Source organism: Cavia porcellus, unplaced genomic scaffold (genome assembly GCF_034190915.1).
Source record: "Cavia porcellus strain 051 isolate PalLab524CR breed Dunkin Hartley unplaced genomic scaffold, mCavPor4.1 scaffold_1, whole genome shotgun sequence".
Taxonomy (NCBI): domain Eukaryota; kingdom Metazoa; phylum Chordata; class Mammalia; order Rodentia; family Caviidae; genus Cavia; species Cavia porcellus.
In genome coordinates this window covers 178,903,919-178,924,287 of record NW_026947484.1, presented here as the reverse complement: position 1 = coordinate 178,924,287, position 20,369 = coordinate 178,903,919, and the positions used below count along the sequence as shown (strand labels likewise).

Below are 20,369 nucleotides of genomic sequence, written 5' to 3'. Positions count from 1 at the left end.
GTTACATTTCTCAGCCCTTTTTAAAAATATTGGGATGGATTCTTGCTAAGTTTCCAAGACTGAGGTCAAACCTGGAGTCCTTCTGGTTCAGCCTCCCACAGAGCTGGAGGTGGCCATTTCAAGGACATAGAATCCTTGAAAAATTGGGAAAGGGACACAGTGATAGTAACAGATACGCAGCTTAAAACAATATGGTGCGGAAAGAGCAGGTATCTTTGGTTTCTAACGATCAGTTCAAATTCCAGCCTAGGCACCCCCGTGACTATGAGAGCTTCAGCTTTCTCACTCTAACTGCATCTCTGTGGCTAAGTTAGCTGGCTAAGTGCTGATGACTCCTCTCGGAAGGCAGACACAAGTCACTGTGTGTTAAACACATCAAGGGAAGGAAGTAGCCTGTGGACATTTCTTGCCACTCTGTATGGGCTCTGCTGTGTGCTCTGACTGTGCCGTTCTGTTTCCCCTGAGAAGGGGACATTATTGAATTTCTGGAAATAGAAACTCAGAGCAGGGGAGGTATTGTGAACTGCCCAGCTAGTAAGGGCAAGGTTCTGAATCCACCATCTCGGACGTGGAAGCGAGTTCATGTTCCAATCAGAGGCGCCTGACTTACACAGAGTTCTGCGGACCCTCCACACCCCGTGCCACCGGCAGTGGGAACCCTGAAACCACTGCGCAGTGCCCTTTCATCCTTGCTACCGATGGCAAATTGCCTCCAACCCCCTGAAGATCTAAGAGCTGAAGTAAATTTAAAACACAAGACACAAAGCAAGCATGCATGCAACTCACCTGTTTTTGTCGTTGATGTATAAAGAACTTTTTCCTTTTGAAAGAAATCTTGAGGATATTCACCCTGTAAATAACAAAACAGAGCACGAACAAACAAAAAATAAAAAATAAACCACAATAGGAAGAAAGCACAGACATCGGGGATCAGCTGTGTCCTCTACTGCATGGTCCTGGTGCCTGGGAGCTTGAGGCTGCCTGGAGACGCCGCCAGCCCCACTGCCCCAGCTACGCATGGAGGAGCCGGTGGAGCTGGTCTCACACAGGGCCTCTGGATCGGGAGGTAGCCTTTAAATAACAAGAAGCTGGGCTGTGTGCTATCTTTGCCATAAGCTTCCTTTGTGAACTGGCGCCCTGTGGATGCACACGTGGGGAAGACAGCTGAGGGCAGTGTGGAGCAGGAGCAGGCGGAGGAGGAGGACAGGTCTGGGTCGGCACCAGCTCCAGTACGCAACGGCCACTTGCCCAGGAGCCTCTTAATCAAGTGCATGATTCAGAATCATAGCCACTATCCATGAAGCGTATTTTTATATACCAGGCCACAAGAAAGAGTCTAAATATCCTCTCTGTAAAGTCTTGCAACAACCCTGAAAAGTATGTACTATTACAGTGTACCTCAGTTTCAGCTGAGGAAACTGAGGCTCAGACACATTGCTGCTGAGAGCCACAATCTGAGCCTGAAGCTCACCTGACTCCAAAGCCTGTGCTCTTGGCCCTGTATTCTGAAGTCTAAACAGTGAAATGACAATGCCCCTCTTGCAAAGTACTGTAGCCTTCTGAGGATCTGAAGGGTTAACCATGGCAAGTCCTTAGCATGACGCTGGGCACACAGTAGGCTGGTTAGTTAACAGGTTCACTTTTCTGCGGGGATACCAGAAGTCAAACTCAGGATCTCAAGCTTGGCAGGAAGGCTCTGTGCCACTGAGCTATATTCCCATAACAACAAGTCACCTTTTTAGTCAATTTCATTTATTTATGCCAAACTACAGTAATCTACACAAGATTTTCCACTAGTCTTTCTTTTTTCTTTTTTTTTTTCTGGTACCGGGGATCGAACTCACAATCTTGCGCCCACCAGTCAGGTGCTTATGCCAATGAGCTAAATCCCCAGCCCTTTCATTAGCCATTTTTATAGTTAGGGGAAACAAAGGAAGTCCACTGTTCTCTAAGGTCATATTAAGACGTTGGCAGAACATTCTAGAATGGAGAGGAAAACTTACTCATGTAACATTTCTCCAGCTCCATCAGATACAGACACCACCTTGCTCTCTCGTCGTCTCTGGAACCCTAACAGGGAGTCCTGTTTGGCAGAAGTCAGAACCAACTGACCAGCTTGAGTTCTCCCTTTACCTCATTCAACCCACGGGAAGCTGTGGAACTCTTGTGCCCCCATTAGCTTCACATAGTGGCCTGACAGACACCCAAGGTTCAGAGGGCTCCTGTTCATTGCTCCTTCCTTCCCATGGAGACCCCAATTTGTGACTTGACAGCTTTTTGCCCTAAAGCAAATTTGATGAAGTGCAAACATTATCAATGACCTTTCGGAGCTTCTATTGCTCTCCACCCTTTCATCAGGAAAGGAATGATGTCCGGTGTCTCAGTGCACTGAGTCCTGTGCCTGCATGAGCCCTGGGGGAGATGGGGAACAAGACAGTGCACACCGCTGTCTGGAAACGTAAGTTAATGTGCAAGATGGGCACCAAATAAACGGTGATGCACAAAGCTAAACCATTGCTAAGGGTGCCCACCAAATGCATGCGAGTCTAGTACCTCACACAGCTACAGGGATGGAGCTGCCTCTGCTCCACAGCCAGGCTTCTCTTCTGACATTCCCCACACCACCCCACATGTCCACCCCAGCCTGACCTACCACCTCCCTTTCCTTGCCACCTTGCTCCCTTGTCTCTAAAACCCCACACACCACAGAATTTACTCTCTTAGAATTTGTTCCCTTGTGTCAAAGCCTGTCCTGTTTAGGGTACACCTCTGTGTGAGCTCAGTGCCCTTTTTCCTACATGCTGCCCTTCCCGGGTACTTACCCTGCACCTAGCTTCTCACCCTAGGATCTCCACTCAGTGCTGGCCTCCCCACTGGTCTGAGGTTTGTACCAGAGTCAGGACTAGACCCAGAGAAGAACCAGCTTACAGCTGAAAGGTGAGGGAGAGGGTGGCAGGCCTGCAGATAAATGTGAGGGCCAAGGGGTATCACAGCGCCTACAGGTTTTGCCAAAGAGGCCCTGTTTATAAACCTCCTTCTTAGGACCAAGTTTCCCAAGTCCCTTTGAAGTGTCCTTATAGGACTCGCCTCTTCCCTGATGTGCTGTGGTCCAGGCCCTGGCTGTGGGGCTGTAGGAGGCTGAAGCACGGACACAGCTAGGCCCAGGTGGCTTCCAGCCCAGGCGGCTTCCAGCCCAGGCCTTGGGGGAGCCCCCATCATCCAGAGGGACTTGTGGAGGGAAATGAGCCCTCTGCTCCCTGCTTAATTCTGAGAGACCAAACAGCTGCCTGAGCCACGCAGCAGCCAGCCAAGCTCAGGCTGGGGTTTCCTGTTTCCTGAGGGGCTTTCAATGGCATCAGGGAAAACAACAAGGGAAAGAAGACCCTGTTATCTATTACACCAATTTTATTCTGAAATGAAATAGGGTTATGACGTGGGCTTGTTTTGGAAGATGGATATAATGTAAAACTAATTGAAAAAAATCAGTGCTTCTCCGTCTGTATCCTATTTAAGCATTTCCCTGCAAATACAAATTTTAATGATGAAATAAGAATATAGGCACCAGAGCTTGACTCTGGGTATGAATTTTAACTACACCAATCATTAGCCCCGTAACCCTGCACAGGCTCTGACTGAACCTCCCCTCAAACCGAGTGTAATAAAGATGCCTGTTACTGGTTTAAATGGGAGACATCAAATAAAACACGTAGTAATGTGACCTAGATACCACAGGCAGTCCCTAGCGATAGCTATGATGGTTATTACACTGTAATTAAATTTATTTATAGGATTTTTTCCTGCCATGAATAAAGCAAGGAACATCTTCAAATCCCAATGCATGAGGTTCCACATCGCTAAGCCAAGGAACAGGTGCAGACCTAGGCATCCAATCCAGGATGGCAACATCTGGCATCCAATCTCCTGCCCTTTCGCCCTAACAGCTTTCCTCGCAGATGCTTTTCTTTGTACTTTTGTACTTCCATTTCTGCATCTCCTGCTGCTTTCAGCACTCATTCCCCTCAGCCTCCCTGGAGAACCGGCCTGACCTCCATCCTGCATTGTCATTCTGAAAGGTAGTTTATTTTGAGAGTGTTTCTCTTGAAGAAAGCTCCAACTGCCCGACACAATATATTCCAACTTCTCTCCAAACTACAGTTCGACACACCAAATGCAGTAGGCAGCCTCCATCTGTGGTCTTACTTTATGAGGTTTTTTTGGTACTGGAGATTAAAGTCAGGGTCTTCACATTGTGCTACATTTCCAGCTTTTTTCTTTTCTTTTCTTTCTCTCTCTTTTTTTGAGATAGGGTTTCATAAAATTGCTTAGTTTCCCAGCCTGGGATCAATCTTGAAATTCTCCTGCTTCAGCCTCTCAGAGTGCTGGGATTACAGTGTGAACCACCAGTGGCTACTGTTCCCTAGGTAAACAGTCTGAAAATGTTAATATTTGTCTTGGCTCTTTCAAGAGAGAGCATATTTATACAACTTTTAGGACTGTATACTGTTGTAATTCTATTTTATTATTGCTGTTAATCTTTTATGTGCCTAGTTTACAAATCAACATTTAACAGAGATACATATGAATAAGGAAAGACATATACAGGGTTCAGTACCACTGGCAATTTCAGGTACCCATCAGAGGGTCTGGAATGTATCCTCACAAACACAGGGGGCAGAAATGATTTCTTACCTCCTTATGCTTTTTATCCACCATATTTTCAAAGAGTATCCCAAACCAAAGGGCAACGGGAGGAATAAATAGCAATGAAAAACCAAAATAATTTTCCCAAGTACTGAATCTGGATCGAATCCCAAAGGTCAGAAAGTTAAAACAGCTGGGCGGATTGCCATGAATTCACCACCAGCCTGGACTACACGGTGAGGTCACGATCAGCCTGAGCTACATAGCAAGACCTTATCTCAAAACAGCAACACAACAACAACAACAACAACAACAGAAGTTAGAATTTGGGCTGTGGGTGGTGGCGTTTCTGTTCCTTCTTTAGAAACAAAAATTTAAAATTAGCAGTAGCATTATTCTTGTTCTTATTCTCAGCATATTTTTAAAGCATGATTCAAACAATAATTAGAACTGTTTGCACTCACCAAGGATAGAAACTCGTACAAATGTATTTTCGGTATACAGCAATGCCCGCAGAAGCAATTCCAATCATTAGATCTAAATTGTGCAGATCCTGGAAAAGGAAAATATCAGGTTCACATTGTGTTACAGTCATGCCTCTGCCCTCCAGTAACATTAAAACACCCTTGCCTTTATAAATAGCAACATGTATAAGTTCTAAAAGGAAAATGTTATTGAACATAGGCAAAAATCTTCACTTAACATCTACTTAAATCCAAGTACTTTGCTCTAAATCCTTTTAAATTGAACCCGTGTGCACACACACACAGCCTGTCTGAAAACATGGTTTAGAAAGTTGCCAGATAACCTACTCCATCCACGAAATCACTTAAACTGATGTTCAGTTTTAAATGCTCAACATTCAGCATCTGAGCGCCGTATTAAGATCAGAAAGGCCTCGGTCCTGTACAGCTTTGTAAAACATCTCAACTCCCATTACTGAAAAGGCTGCAGTGACTATGATATGATGATGAAAAACTCCAAGTGTAGAAACGACCCTAAATTCAATTAAGAAGTAGCTATTGTTTATAAATCCAATATGCCCACCATTTAGTAAGAGTCCATGTGCTGGGCATTGCTGTAGACACTGAAGACAGAAAGAAAGCAGGCTGTTTTAAATCCACTTAAGTATAAACAAATAAAATTTAAAAATAAATCAGTTCCTTCCTTGAGTCACACACATCTCTGTTTTCCAGCCAGATACTTCCAATTACAAAGGGGCTGAGTCTGACTTGGTTACAACGGTGAGCCACTGGCCTGCCATCTACCAGCTATGTTGCTTTGGGCTCCAAAGAGGCTCCAGTTTTTTCCTTTGGCAAAATAAAGATAAAAATCCCACCGTGAAGAGTTTTCAATCACGCTGAAATTAAGAGACTATAAGTAAGGAACCTAGAACAGAGCTCGGCATATGGAGCTTCTAGAACAGGGTCTGGTGTGTAGGTGGTACAATAAATGTTCATTCCCTTGTGCTGTGGGACAAACCATTTATGAGCAGCCATATGAACAAGGGGAGTTAGAGAAACTGGAAGGGGAAAGAGTGTTGACATGGTAGAAGTCCACAGAGATTCATGACAGGAACCCAGCTGAAGTCATGTGCTTAAAGCAAAGCCAGGTTGGCACAGGGCAGCCAGAGCTGCCTTTTAACATGATACCTGCAATCACGGTGCAAGGAAAGAACAAATCAGCAGATGAAACAAAAACAGAGTGAGTACAGGACTAAATGACTGGTTCCTTGGCCAAGGACGGGGTCTCGGGCTCCTAATCCTGTGATTTTCCAGAGTCTGTTAGACAGCTGATCCTCTGATCCCTGGACGATCATTTTGCCGACAGTCCTGAAGGTGCACAAGGCACAGATGGACTCAGAGATACAAACTCTCATTTCGCCACTGAAAAATGTTCAAAAACATTCTACCAGAGATGAAGTGAGTGTTTGCAAATGAAATAAAAACAGCGGAATCCTAAAGCTGGTATTTTGTGTGACGCAATGTACTTTTCCTATTTAGTTACTACACTATACCAGGTCCCCCTTGCAGGACTGTTATGGACTAAAGGGAGACATAAATGGCAACGTTTCTATAAACTGCAAAAACATCACCCAGATTTAAAGTTTGGACATTTATTCAACTTTTATGAGCCTCAATTTTCTCATGTATGAAATGGAGATGATTAGAATACCAATTTGACAAAGTTTCTATGGCTTCACATGAAAGCCCCTGAAACAAGGCTAGTATGTGGTATTCAAATATCTTTTCTATTTTGGATCTTATGTGGGCCAATGACAGAAGATGCCAGTGTGTCACTGCTGAAAGTCAGGCATGATTATAGACAGTGCTGGGGCCTGTGTGCTTGAGTACTGTATGACTTCTGTCAAGTCCCTGTGTATCAGCTTATCCATCTGTAAAATGGGGACAATGATAATATATCACTTGTGGCATTACTAAGAGTAATACAAAATATTATTAGATAGAGTAATAAATTTTCTTGTACCAATTTACTAGTATAGTTTGCATTTTGTATTTTCTTCCGCAGTGATAGATATTATTTAATTCTAATAAACCAGTTACAACCAACTTAAATATTTAATATTTTTCACAATCATGCCAGCATTTTCATTTTCTTCTTCTTGTTTGTGGTAGTACTGGGGATCAAACTCTGAAATACTCTGAGCTGCATCTCCAACCTCTTTTTTTCTTTTTTGTAACTTTTGAGACAGGGTCTCATTAATTCTGCAGGCTGGCCTGGAACTCATGACCCTCCTGCCACACTTTCCAAAGTAGATGGGATTATGTGTATGTGTTCCTATGCCCAGTCAGCAAGAATTTTTTTGCTAAACTACCACATTTAACCAACTCTAATTTGAGCAGTGCTTGAGATTAAGTAGTAAAACCTTGTCTTGCTAAACTTTCACATGAAAAATGGATCTATATACATTTTTCTGGCCTGTTTAGCCACACTATGAAATAGTCTTAGAAAAATCACAAGTTTTAGACTTTTGACCTAAAAGGAAAAAATCTTTAAGTATGATGACAAATGTGAAAAAAGCAATTGGATAAGCTGACAAAATTCAGTATTAGTTAAACATTGCAAATATTTTTAATAAGCGTTTGTGCTTTATAATGAGAAACAAATGATATCATCAAAGAAGTTTCCAAACATTTATAATTTAAAAGTTAAATTAAACAAGTTTTTGAACTGAAGGGTACATACTCTACCACTGTGCAGTTCCACGCCATAGAAGTCCAGAGTCCGAGCTATGTTGATGTAGCATGATTCGGCTTCTGACTGTTTCAGCCCGCTGTGGAAGGAAAGACAAAATGCAAAGTGTATCTAATAAACAGGAACCATGAATGACACCTTTTAGATAGTAAAAAAATCTAGAGCATTTGATCACATCCCTTAAAGTTTACTAATTCTGTTACTTCTCTTAAGCAATCCAGCCCTAAAGTCTAGCGAACCATGTTTTTCTTCTTGTTCTTCAGGGGAGAAGACGGCTATCTTGCACAGCTCCTACCCTAGTCAAATTCTAAACTGTTCAATTCACCTGTAGTCTTCAGGGCTTCCTGCTTTTGTCTTTTCTTTCTGCAGTGGCACAAACTTCAAACACCATGGGCCCTGTCCTATTTTAGGATGCTGACTTCTGCTAGAGGAGCAATTCTGGGAGAGAGGGTTGGCAGTGTCTTCTTAGAAGGTACGCTGGTTGCTTGCCCTTTGTTTTTACAGCCTTCCCAAGAGGTGAGAGGTCCCCTGAGAGCTGGCTGCCTGGGTCAGTGCAGCCCTGGTTTGACATGAACAGCTGTCACAGAAGCTTTGTGTCAGATGGGCAAGGGAAGAGAAGGCAGGAGCTGGGCACATTTTGGAGGTAAGGCTGGACCGACGCAGCTGTGAAAGACTGGCACTCCTTATGCCAAAGAAAGCAGTTTTGACCAACTAAACCCAGGGGGTGAGGAGGTGCACCCAGCCCTATGGACTACCTGTCTACTCATCTGTTTACCCAACAACTTCTTAAAGACTGGCCTGTTTATTAAATGCGGCAAACTGCTAAAAAGTTTACCTGGTGGGGTCAATTTGTGGAACAATCAGATTTCAAAGCTGGCCTTTCCTTCAGGAATTAACCAATTTCAATGACATCCTGAAAAGGAAAACAGTAGCCAGCCGCCCCCTCAGTGCCTACTGACTTTGTACTTCATAGAAAAGCTAGTTATACAAATAGACCTGCCACCACCACAGCTCAAAGGCTCAAAAGTCCCCGACCTCTTGAAAGAGGATCATGAGCAAAAGGAAGGAGAGGCCACATCAAACACAGGGGGCTGCGATGGCTGAAAATATCTGACTTGAGCTTCCAAAGTAGGCCACCCGAGCCCCCTGACCTGTGCTGCTCGTGGAGAGATTCCACTTTGGTCAAGAAGTCATCGTTCTGATCTGGTATGAAGTGGCTGTTGGTAAGATAGCCTGGATGATGTATGGAAGAATTAAAGTCTCCAAAATGAGCTGTTTGGACAGAACAAGGGGGAAATTGTAGTTAGTTTGACTTTTTTAACATGGTCTGCATTTACCAGCATCTGTAGCCTTGCAAGGAAAAACTACTTGGAAATACTTTTTGGGTGAACTGTGTCACCACAGGACTGCAGCTTCTCCTCTGAACCTTCACTGGGGGCTAAATACTGTCACATATGAGTGACCCTCTCTTCACAGTCCCCGATGACACCCAGCAGACACTGTGAGATGGTGTTAGCACCCAGGCTTGACACCTCTGGAGAAGAGAAAATGGCAGGCACTATATAGGCTCCATCACATCTCAAGTTACTACAGCACCACATCAACTGGCTCTAAAAACAGTGGGTAGGGATCTGGGCACTGTGGCGCAGGCCTTTAATTCCAGTACTCTGGGGGGCTGAAGCAGGAGGACTCTCAGTTCAGGGCCAGCCTGGGCAACTTAGCAAGACCCTTTCTCAAAATAAAATTTAAAAAGGGGTGAGGGTGTAGCTCATGGTAGAGTGCTTGTCTAGGATTCTAGTATGTATGAGGGCCTGGATTCAGTCACCAGCACTGGAAGAAAGGAAGGAAAGGAAGGAAGGAAGGAAGGAAGGAAGGAGAAAAAGGAGAGAAGAAAGGAAGGAAGGGAGGACAGAGAGAGAGAGAGAGAGACAGAGACAGAGAGAGAGAGAGAGAGACAGAGAGAGAGAAACAGAGACAGAGACAGTGTGAGCGAAACAGAAAGAATGAATGGGGGTAGAATGGAAACCAATGCCAGTTTGACCCACATCCTGGGAAACAGGGAGGTGTAAAAGGGGACTAGGATGTATTCAGAGGTCAAAAGATAGGAGACAGATCCTGGGATTGTCAGGGGAATCATGTAGGGGACCTGTGGACACAGGAGGAAGAGGAACAGGAGTGTTAGGAAGGACTGATTTCTACGCTAGCTCCTGGACCAAGCTGCACTTCTCCTTTGATCCCACTGACTTCCTGCTGTCTGTGCATTGAAATGTTGGTGTTAATGATATGACAGGTATTCTGGAGAGCTGTGCAGTGTTCAACCTGAATGAAGATATAAGGCTGCCCAAGAACTCAAATGATTTGTATGTTGAAACTATTAAAGAGACTGGGGTAAAGATACTTGGAAGGACCTGAGGATATCATCTTCCCTGCTCCAAGACACGGTTCTTCTATTTGTATAAAAACAGGAGTGCAAAGATTATTTTGATCTCTGAGATGTTTCTTCCTTGGTGTGGGGACTGAATCGCAGGGTTCCTGCATGCTAGGTCAATGTTCTTCTGACCGAGCTGTACACACTGCCACCCCTTGAGCTCTGATGGGTAACTGATCTCATAGTCTATTCTTGACAAACAAAAAGTGACTCTCTTTCAGCTTTTTCTCAAAATTTTTAACCTTGATTTTTTTCCAAGGGTTTTATTCAATTTCTCCCCGCAGTAGATTTCAGAGCCAGAAGGCTTTTGAGGACTCTCAGGATAATTTTGGAGCAGCAATTCAACACACATTTCCAAATTAAACAATTCTTCTCTTACCCACACAGTGTGGGGAAAGCCATGTTGCTGGTCATGGCCAATCCCAGGGGGTGAGCCAGGCGTCCACTTAGGTGACTCTCCTCACAAAGCCAAAGGGGCAGGTGTCAGGGCCATGTCTTTGTCTACATCTGCTTACCCTTGTTCCCCTCGATTGCCCTCACACTGATCTTTTAAATCTATACTACCACAGAAGGATTTGTCTCCTCCTCACATGGTCAGCACCCAGTAGGGGCTTAGGGGCCCAGGTGCTCAGAACTGACCTGCAGCGAGGCTGAGAGCAAAGTTCAGACATGGAAGAGGAAATAGCAAGATGCCAAGTGATCTCTGCAGACTCTGTCAAGGTTAGGTGGGTGGGAATGTTAAGGCTGCACGATGGAAGTACAAATGTGGCAGGTAAGTGTGCATGTGATCAAGTGTACAATAGTACACTCATGAGGAATTATTGTGATGCCCTGACATAGGTACTTGAAGAGCACCAGAATCACTTTTTTAAAGCTCCTTATGTTAAAGGGGAGGAAACTGAGTTCTACGGAAAAAGGATTTTTCTCATCTTAATGTCCCTTTTTTTTAAAACAGTAGCAAAACCAGAGCCCTGTTAGTGTCCTCTCACTCTGTACACCAGGTTGAGTTCGCTGCTGGCCATCTGCTAATGTCCCCACAGGCTAATCAAATGCTGTGAAAGACTTTCTGGAGCCTAAAGGCTGTTCACTCATTAGCTCAGGAAGACCCCCTGGGATCCCAATTTGCTCATCCATCCTATTAGCAGTTGTAACCCTGGTGCCATTTTGCAAACATGCACTACAAGTTTTTGTCTCCAGCGAAGTAAAAGTTTTGAGTTTAACACACAACTAGTGAACCTCTCCATCAAGTGATTTTCTCTTGACATCTTAAGCAGCTATTCTGTGCAAAGCTCTCCATGCTAACCACTAGGGGGAACAAAGTTAAACAACCACACAAACATTTGCAAAACACTGGACTATTTGCACACTTATTTCAATGATGCCATTCTATTCAATGCCTAAGATAACTTAGCAACCAGCAATGAATGCTTTTATCCACAGGGAACAGATAAGAAAACTCAGAAAAAAGGGACCCGCTGAGGCTCTTCAGCTGCTAATTGGGAAATTAAACTGACCAGTCCCTACGCTTGTCTGCTCACTATGATGTACCAAATGTCCCAGTAACACATTTTCCTATTTGTTGGGAAGCAATACATGTGAACGTTAACTACAGAAGAAATAAGTAAGTAGGTGCAAAGTACCCTGAACTTTAGGTCTTGTGCTTTCTTTTGGTTGACAGATAATATTTACGTTATATAAAGTGGGAGTCTGCCCCAGATTCTCAAAGTATGGCATTTTGAGCTATGAAGCTGTTCTGTAAGGGAATCTTTTACCTTCTACTCTTGATCTCAGAGGCTCTTATTGGTGGTCATTCCTAACATGCTTTTCTAGATTCTCCCCAAGCAGGATGTGGGACATTCTCTGTGTTTTACATCAAGGGTCCTTGTCCTTCCTGCTATCGGAGTGTAGTGTCACTGGGGAGAACATCGAGCTTTCTCCATCTTGAGGCAGGTGTGGAGCCTGCACATAGCACAGGCTCAGACAGCAGTATAGGACACATACACACACCCCAAAGTTGTTATCTCATAAGCGTTTGAAAAGCCATCGGCAATCTTCTCCATCAGGTCTTTCTGGCTACTTTACCTACAGAGCACTTTGTTATTTCTCTAATCGGAAAATGTGCTTTTAGTTAGCTGGTCGGACTTAAACATTATAAACACCTACCGCAGGACAACTGAGCAAAGTTTATCAGATAAAACACAGGCAGAGTTTTTGACCATAATTTTATATTTGAGAATTAATCTTTTAGAACTATATGCATGGAAGTATGCATATATATTTATTTATTGAGGGTGGGGGACTGTAGAGCTACTACTTAAAACAGCTTGCTTGAAAAGCCAGGATTGTCCTAGCATGCTGATAAATAGTAAACTTCCACTAACGCCAGTTTGCATGCTAGGTGCTAATAATTGTCTTTAGCCATTTTATCAGTCTTTTGTGGAGGAGACCTGACTATAGGCACTTGGACAGAATGTTTTAAATATGGTTCTTCCATTTAACCCTGCAAAAATAGTTTATTACTCACAATAGGGAATTTTTAAGAAAACTTTCTCAGTGGTAGACATGAAAATACACTAGGAAGTTAACACTTGCTACACACCAGCTACGAGTTTTGTAGACAGTCATTCATTCTACCTTTGCACAACTCTTATGGAACACACAGTGACAGGTGGAGAAACAGCGCATAAGTCATGCAGGTGTAAGTGGGAAGCATTGACCCAGGTAACATGGCTTCGAATCATGTACCCATTAACTCAGTCAGGGATGGTCCAACGATAAACAATTTTTAGTTACACATTATGCTTACATCTGCTTAAGATTAGCGTGTTACTTAATTTGAACCAAGTGGCCATATTGCAAACTGTCACAGTCCCCTGCCGCCACCATTTGACAGGTGAGAAAGCTGGGGTGACCAACGGAGAGCATTAAAACTGAGTGTGACTGTCTTCTTTCTAGTATTCCTGCCTCTCAAACCCGCAGCTCTACCTATGAACACTCAACTTGCTCTGCAATCTGGAAAAGCTCAGGTTTCAGCTGATCCATCAGGCAAAGGCTGGCCCACAAGGTAAATTTTGTGTCTAGATATCCACAAGGTACAGGCTGATCGGTACAACACAGCCAGGTCTGTTCATACATACTGTAGGGAGACGGGAACTTCTGAACCCATCCAGGCTCCACTGGGAAATCTGTTTCCCAGGGTGGAGGATAATACAACGCAGGTGAACGGAGACTAACATGGGGTTTTGTCTACCCAGGCTCACTGTGTGGTCAGCACTGATTCCTGACAACCTCTTTCTCCCACTTCCCGGGTCCACGCAGGTGGGCAGGCAAGCTGCAGGTCTAGCTTTCTGGTTCTTTTCTCTTGTTTCTGTCCTTTGTTGCCAGGAGAGGAGGCAGCCTTGGAGCCACCTCAGTGAATCCCAATACTCTGCTTTTACTATTTTGCTTCTTCTGAGACCAGAGAAGGGCAAGTATTTTGGCCAGTGCTTGCCCCAACACCTGTCCATTTGTCCAAGCATTCGGCTGAGGGAGGCAGACCAGAAGGCTTTGGGGCTTATGGTATGATACAGGGGATTTCTTAAATTTTGAGCTAAGACCTAGTCGTTCAGTGTAGATATACTAGTGTCACACAGCCAACTATAAAACAGTAATATTCTACTTGCTTTCCATTTGACTATGTATTCTTTTTGGATTGGTAACAACATATCTTTTTTACCATGCATAATTAGCATCTACCACAGAACCTGACATGGAATATACAAAGTTTAGCTGACTGAACAAGCACATTTTAACTCTAGCCCAACCCATCCTTAATGGAAAATTCTATCAGGACTTACTATCCAAAATGGTGGCTATGAGTCACATGTGGCCGTTCCCCAGAGAAATGTGCTGTCAGTGTAAAATCCAGGCTGGTTTTCAAAGACTTAGTATGAAAACAAATGTTACATATCTCATTAATACTTTTTACATTAATTATGTATTAAAATAGTATTTTGGATACACTAGGCTAAATGAATCATTAAAAATTAATCTGTCCTATTTCATTTTACCTTCTTTAATGTGGTTACTAGAAAACAGCATTACATAGGCAGCTCTCACATTACATTTCTAATAGTGCTGTTAACAGGTCAGCATATAATCCATTAGCGATAGTGAAATTCTGAAAATAAATTGATAAGATCTCAGCAGTGTTTTAGGCAGGCACCAAGCAGGAGTGACTTCCAGCAAATTCTTTAGCCTAGCTGGGTCTCAGTTTCCATGTTTATAAGAGGTGACCAGTATAAATATTGTCCCACTGGGGTATGAAGATCAAATCCAAATACTTGGGCAAAGGCTCTGGAAAATGCCATGTGTGATAGCTGCCTACTGCTTTACAGATTCTCTTTGGAGAGAATGCCACAGCGGAGTTCATCTACTTCTGTCATTTGCACCACCTTCCTTAACCTAACAACCCTAAGTTGCAAGAGAGAAAATCAGGGCAAAACTAGGGCTATCTAAGCTGCCAGAGATATGCTGCCCCCACAAGATCCTTGGGAAAGAGAGACTTGGCCAGTGACTTTCTCAATACATTGTTCAGAATGATCCGTTCACCCATGACAACTGTCCCTTAGTGACTTACATTGTACTGCGTAGGAAGCCAGAACCACTGCTGAATTCAGGGGGCAGGTTAACCTGTCATGAGAAACACACATGAGCGAAGTCAAGAGAACCAGCAGGAGCCCGAAATCCTCACAGATCACATGTCACACAAGGCTTTTCTTGGCAACCATTAAAGAACAACATGAATTGTAAGAAAAGCTATTTTATGATACAAATCATTCTCAAATAATAAAGCAAAGGTAACACACTAAGGATCTTTAAAAAGTAACTTTTTTCATATCTAAAGTGATATACATCCCAAATACCATGAAGCTAGGTTTAGGTCTACCACTGGTCAGTATTTGACTGGTCAGGAAAGGTCAGGCCCACATCTCTGAGAGGAGGCAAATCAAATTCTTACGTCAATCGGCGACTTCCAAATCCTTCTAGCAAAGACTTGAGACTGTGCATAGCTCTACACTTCTGAGTCCTAGGGACTTTGTGACTCCCTTTCTGGACTAGTAACATCCTCTTCAAAGGGAAAAGTAGGAAAGTTTCTTGAATTTTAAGACTCAATTCCTTAATTTGACTATAACTACTTAAAATTCTTACTTATAATTTTTACCCTCCTGAAGATCTGCATGCTTCAATCATCTGTCTGCCTCTCTCAGACTTCTATCACCCAGCATAAGTCCACAGGGCTGGTGGACTTTTCTCATTTCCTCCTAAACTGTCTTCCCAAACAGCCCTCTTCTTTCAATGACTCTACCTGTCTTAGTCATATTTCAAATACTCTAAATGTTTCCCTTTCTCCCTCGACCTTGACTTCGTGTTCTTCTCAGGAGCTCTGCCAGCAGAGCAGGAACAGGAATCCCTGCTGGGTAGAATGGGCTGGGAAAAGAGGGTATGCTTAACATCAGCACTGGGAGGTAAGGAGATATTAAAAGTACCCCCCCCTTGCAAATAGTACTTTCCCAGAGTTCAGTTTGGAAGTGGAAAAAATACAGTTTCCATGACAGCCCATGTAGTTCCCAGGATGTGCCTTGTCTACCTCTCTAATCTGGCGGCCTTCCAGAATTCCCCTTCCTGTCTGTTGCACTGTGAGCAGATCCTAACACTGGATGTGAAGACGGCATCATTTGTGGGGTCCTATTTTCCCTCAAGTAACTGTGTCACTGCTGGAACTCATAAATGTTTCTCTAGGTCTACAGATTTATCTCAGGGATGTTGATAATTTTCATTCACCTGGAGATCACACAGGAGAATAGGCAGAAATGTGATAAGTATCAGCCATTCGGTCTTCTACCAAGATGGTATCAATGACATTTAGCCAGTCTCCCCTGCTAGAGGGACAACAGGTGAGGAAGACTTGGGGGACACCTCAGAAAGAGGCTGAGGAGGCTCACTCTAGATGGAAGGAGCAATCCTACAAAGTCAGAAAGAAAAACATTTCTAAAGAATGATGTTCAAAATACATATTACAGAACACCAGAAGTCTGCTTTCTCCTCTCTACCTTCCACATGTTCCTTGACAGAGTTCTTTCTCTCCAGTCTCCAGGGTTCCCATGAGTTGAGTGAAGGGTGGGCCTGGATCACTCATCTGGGTAGGGAAGATACTTCTGATGGGCCCAGCAAGCCAGGGGACTCAACATCCTGGAGAAATGCTGTGTTCTAGTAAGCCTGTCCAAACATTCTTGGCCACAAATAGCCTGATACACACCCAGAAAGTATTTAGTGGAGAAGATCATCTCCTCAGAGAGGCGATGAGGGTCACTTGCAGACCCGACATGGAATGCAAGAAATCTAAGATTCCCAAAATGCTGTTGATTCACACAACCAATTTTCCTACTGAAAGTGACAGCTCCTGAGCGCCTTGCCTTACTAGACCAGCATAGCTCAGAGCCTTGCTATTAACAGTTATTATAAACATTTGCAGGAAAAATGAAGTGTATAGAAGAAAGGAAAAGAACCAGTTTCTATGGCTACACAGGGCTGCCAGGACCCAGGAGGTGGGGTGGGGAATTTCAACTCAGACTAATCTAACATGTAAGAAGGCTGCCTCATGGAAGGAGTTCTCATCTCTGGGGATAACCAAGCAGATGCTCACAGGCTGAATGTGGGCAGTGGAGACCATAGCTGCGATTGGAATGCAGGAGCTCCTTTTGCAGGTATAGGCTGGAAAAGTCTCAGTAATCTGTGGATTACTGGGATAAGCCAGAATTAGGGATGGTAGGAAAGCAAGGAGTTGGATCTCCCTGGGTAGAGAAAAGACAACCCTCATAAAGCGGAAGGATGAGCTTAGTTATGAGGAGTCTGTAATTCTGCAACTGCTAACAGTCAAGAGGCCTGGCACTCCTATCTTTATAAGAAGGTTCTTGTTTCCTTCTCTTCACTCGCTTTCCTCAAATCTCCCTTACTAAGCGATCTCAGCCTGCATGTCTGTGCTGCCTCCTCTAGGGCTATTTATTCCCTCCCACCTTGACCAGAACCCTGGTCTTCCTCTGTGTAATCTCTAGAAATGTGGTCTTGCTATATCCTCTTTGCTTTTAAAAGCTTAAAGCACTCTGCTCTATTTCTACTTTAGCTGGTAGATGCAAAATGTGCCTGCATTTGACATGAAAATCCCTTGCTTGTTCTCCTGCAAGCCATAGAAATGTGGTTACCAGCTGTGTGTGTGTGTGTGTGTGTGTGTACATGTGTGCACCCACATGCATGAGGAAGGGGGGTGGTGTGTTGTCTAATGGCCTTCGGAAATCCAATTCCTCTCCTCTCTACCATGTTTCATGCTGGTTTCTACCAGCAACCCAGAGACTTTTCCAGCCCACAGCAGCAGAAGCAGGTCCTGAAATGCTACATGGACTATGGCCTCCAGGGCCTATATTGGGCCTAACTGCTTCTGGCTTCTTGTTTCACTTCCTAAGCAGACTGCTAGTAACTGCACGATAGATAGCATGCTAGTGGTCTCTGATGACCCTCTTTGACAAAACTACACTAACAGGAGGAAAGAGAAGGTGAGAATGGAAACGAGACATGGCTGTTTCTAACAGTTCCCCTGCTGTGGTTTCTTACATGAGTCAAGAAAATATGAAGGATTTGGAGAGGTTCCAGGACCACAGGCTTGAAATTTTCCCTCCCTTTCTAGAATATCAATGGAAGCTATTCAACCACTGAGAAGGTATGGATTGAAAGAAGTTGCTCCTGTCTTTGAGGAAGAACCTTCCCAGAGAAAATCTATCACTGATAGGAACAGGAGGGCTCAGAAGGAGACCTAACTTAGGACTCATAAACCTCACTGAATGAAGACCATTTTATATTCTAGATCTCTCTTCCTTTCCAAATTTACAGGTCTTTACCAGATAAATAGTTTATCAATCTCAACTTCCCTAAGCCAAGATTGAGTTGAAAAATAAATGTCCAAAGCCTACTGTCTTTTTTCAACATCCAGTCTTTGTTTAGGTTTAATGTTGTTGCCAGAAATGCATGCTCATTAGATTAAAAACAGGAATTTGGACAGTATAATAGGAAAAGAAAAACACAAAATTCTCATTACCTTCCTTCACAAATATCCATCTTCAGTTGTAAGAAATACAAGTGCCTAGGAAATAATTATTTTCATTAATTCATATGCAACTGAAATAAGCAAAAATAAAATCATTCTTTTTTTGATGGGTAAAGGATAAAACTTATACATCTGAGAAACAAAATGCTTAAGATTTCATTTTACATATTCTAAATGGTATTAGATTCCATTTTGTCCACAGGACTGCTTCATCCATAATGCCTGCTCATGCTGATACCCCAAGTCTCCACTGACTGGGGAGTTTTCTACCAGTGTCAACTGAGTAGGAAACAGACGAGTGGAAGTAGCCTGCCTATAATCATTGACGCTGCTGGTACTGCTGCCAGTAGGCACTCCTGACCCCAGCCTTTCTGATCAGGCACCAGGACCCACAGAAACGCCACACAAGCAGCCCTCACTCACTGCCAGGACACTGTTCTTAACATTATGCCAGCATTTGCACACCCACGTTCCCTCTGCAGGAAGCTGCTAAGCGGCGGAGGCTCTGGGAAGATTCCTCTCTGGCTGGATTTTTTACCCTGTGTCCCAGGAACTGTGGGTTCAGGAATGAAAGCATGAACATCAGGATACCAGATGATGTCAGGACCTCCCGGATGCACACTGCACTGGTCTGTGAGTGACCCGCAGGTGCAAATTCAAAGCCCTGGGCCTGTTTTGTGAGCCACTCACTACAGGCCCTCGAGTTGTGAGGCTGCACTGTTGCCCTGGGACAGATGGGAAAAAAGGAGGCCATCAATAGCTCTGCCTGGACTAAGAAGTGTCTAGAGACATTTATATTTAGGGACACATGGCTGCTAGGCTCCCACTCTTCTAAAACCCGGATTCAAATGGAATAGACATTCCACAGTCTAGGCAGGAGGACAAAGGGGAAACCTCTTGAAATCTAATACAGACATGGCAAAAGTACACAGGGGGAGAAGAGAGGGCTTTTGGCAATTTAAACAAATCACTGTCATATCTTCTCGGATTGACAAAGGTCAGGGGGCGGCTTTTTGAGACATGAATACTTTAACGGTATTCTAACGTCATAAATGCTGCTCTGGGCATGTACTTGGTGCTTTATAGTTTCTCCTGCTTTAAGTTTCCCAATGTCACTGAGATAGATGTCACCATCTCTTTTTGTTACAGATGAAGAAAGTGATACTCCAGATATATGGGGTCAGCTATGTCTTATTTTAACTAGAGACTTATGAGAAAATCTCAATAAGCTACAGTTTATTAGACATTCAATGACCAAAATATTTAGGATGTATGTCGTAACTCTGATACTAATATTTCAATTACAGTTTTAACAACTACCTGTAATGTACTGAAAGATGATTTTGCATGTCTGTTGATTCACGCTCATTTGGTTTTGGAATCTCTTTTTCATCTAGGAGAACATAATCTGTCCTTTCTAGTTTGTTTCTATGTTTATCCAAGATGGCATTCAACTAGAATTAAGTGTTCTCTCCTGCCACAATACTACTGAGAGAAAGAAGAGAGGAGAGAGTTACAGATAATCCACTGGTAAACCTGGGCTTTCATTGAAGAGCCCCACTAATCAGTATATTTTCCTAGGGATATAAATGAGAACAGAACCCAGAGATTACCATTCACCAAATGCTACCTTGTCATACACTAGGGAAAGTTTCTGCGTCGGCCCCAGGAAATCACATGTAAAGAAGTCAGACATGTGGAACGTAACTTGAATGTAGAATACTATACAGGTATCCTGAAGGAGCTTACATTTAAATTACAGACTGCCAGTAAATAAAATTCTGTTTAGAATGATCTACATTTATCAGAAACAGCAGTTGCAGAGGCTCATAACAAAAAAGGGATAAAGAGAAGTTATTTACAAGACAAACTTGGAATGCCTAACTACAGAAATGAAATGACCCTTGGAGCACACCCTGCTCATGACCTTAACTTCAGAAAAGCAGC

At 43.4% G+C, this 20,369-nt stretch overlaps 1 protein-coding gene across 6 annotated transcripts in view; it reads right to left on the bottom strand.

Moving 5' to 3' along the window:
- The window catches only part of Ptpn3 (protein tyrosine phosphatase non-receptor type 3), a 115,329-nt gene that overhangs the window by 53,320 nt on the left and 41,640 nt on the right, over positions 1 to 20,369 (bottom strand). For 5 of the 6 annotated variants that reach the window (XM_013145869.3, XM_003463779.5, XM_063261044.1 and 2 more), the window contains 6 exons: positions 18,414 to 18,458; positions 14,904 to 14,956; positions 9,009 to 9,129; positions 7,849 to 7,936; positions 5,106 to 5,194; positions 787 to 850 (listed from right to left, as the gene is read on the bottom strand). In XM_013145869.3, coding sequence (XP_013001323.1) covers positions 787 to 850; positions 5,106 to 5,194; positions 7,849 to 7,936; positions 9,009 to 9,129; positions 14,904 to 14,956; positions 18,414 to 18,458 — 460 coding nt within the window. Of the gene's footprint in view, positions 1 to 786; positions 851 to 5,105; positions 5,195 to 7,848; positions 7,937 to 8,182; positions 8,295 to 9,008; positions 9,130 to 14,903; positions 14,957 to 18,413; positions 18,459 to 20,369 lie in introns of those variants that run through there. The other variant, XM_013145873.3, reaches the window with a different exon arrangement.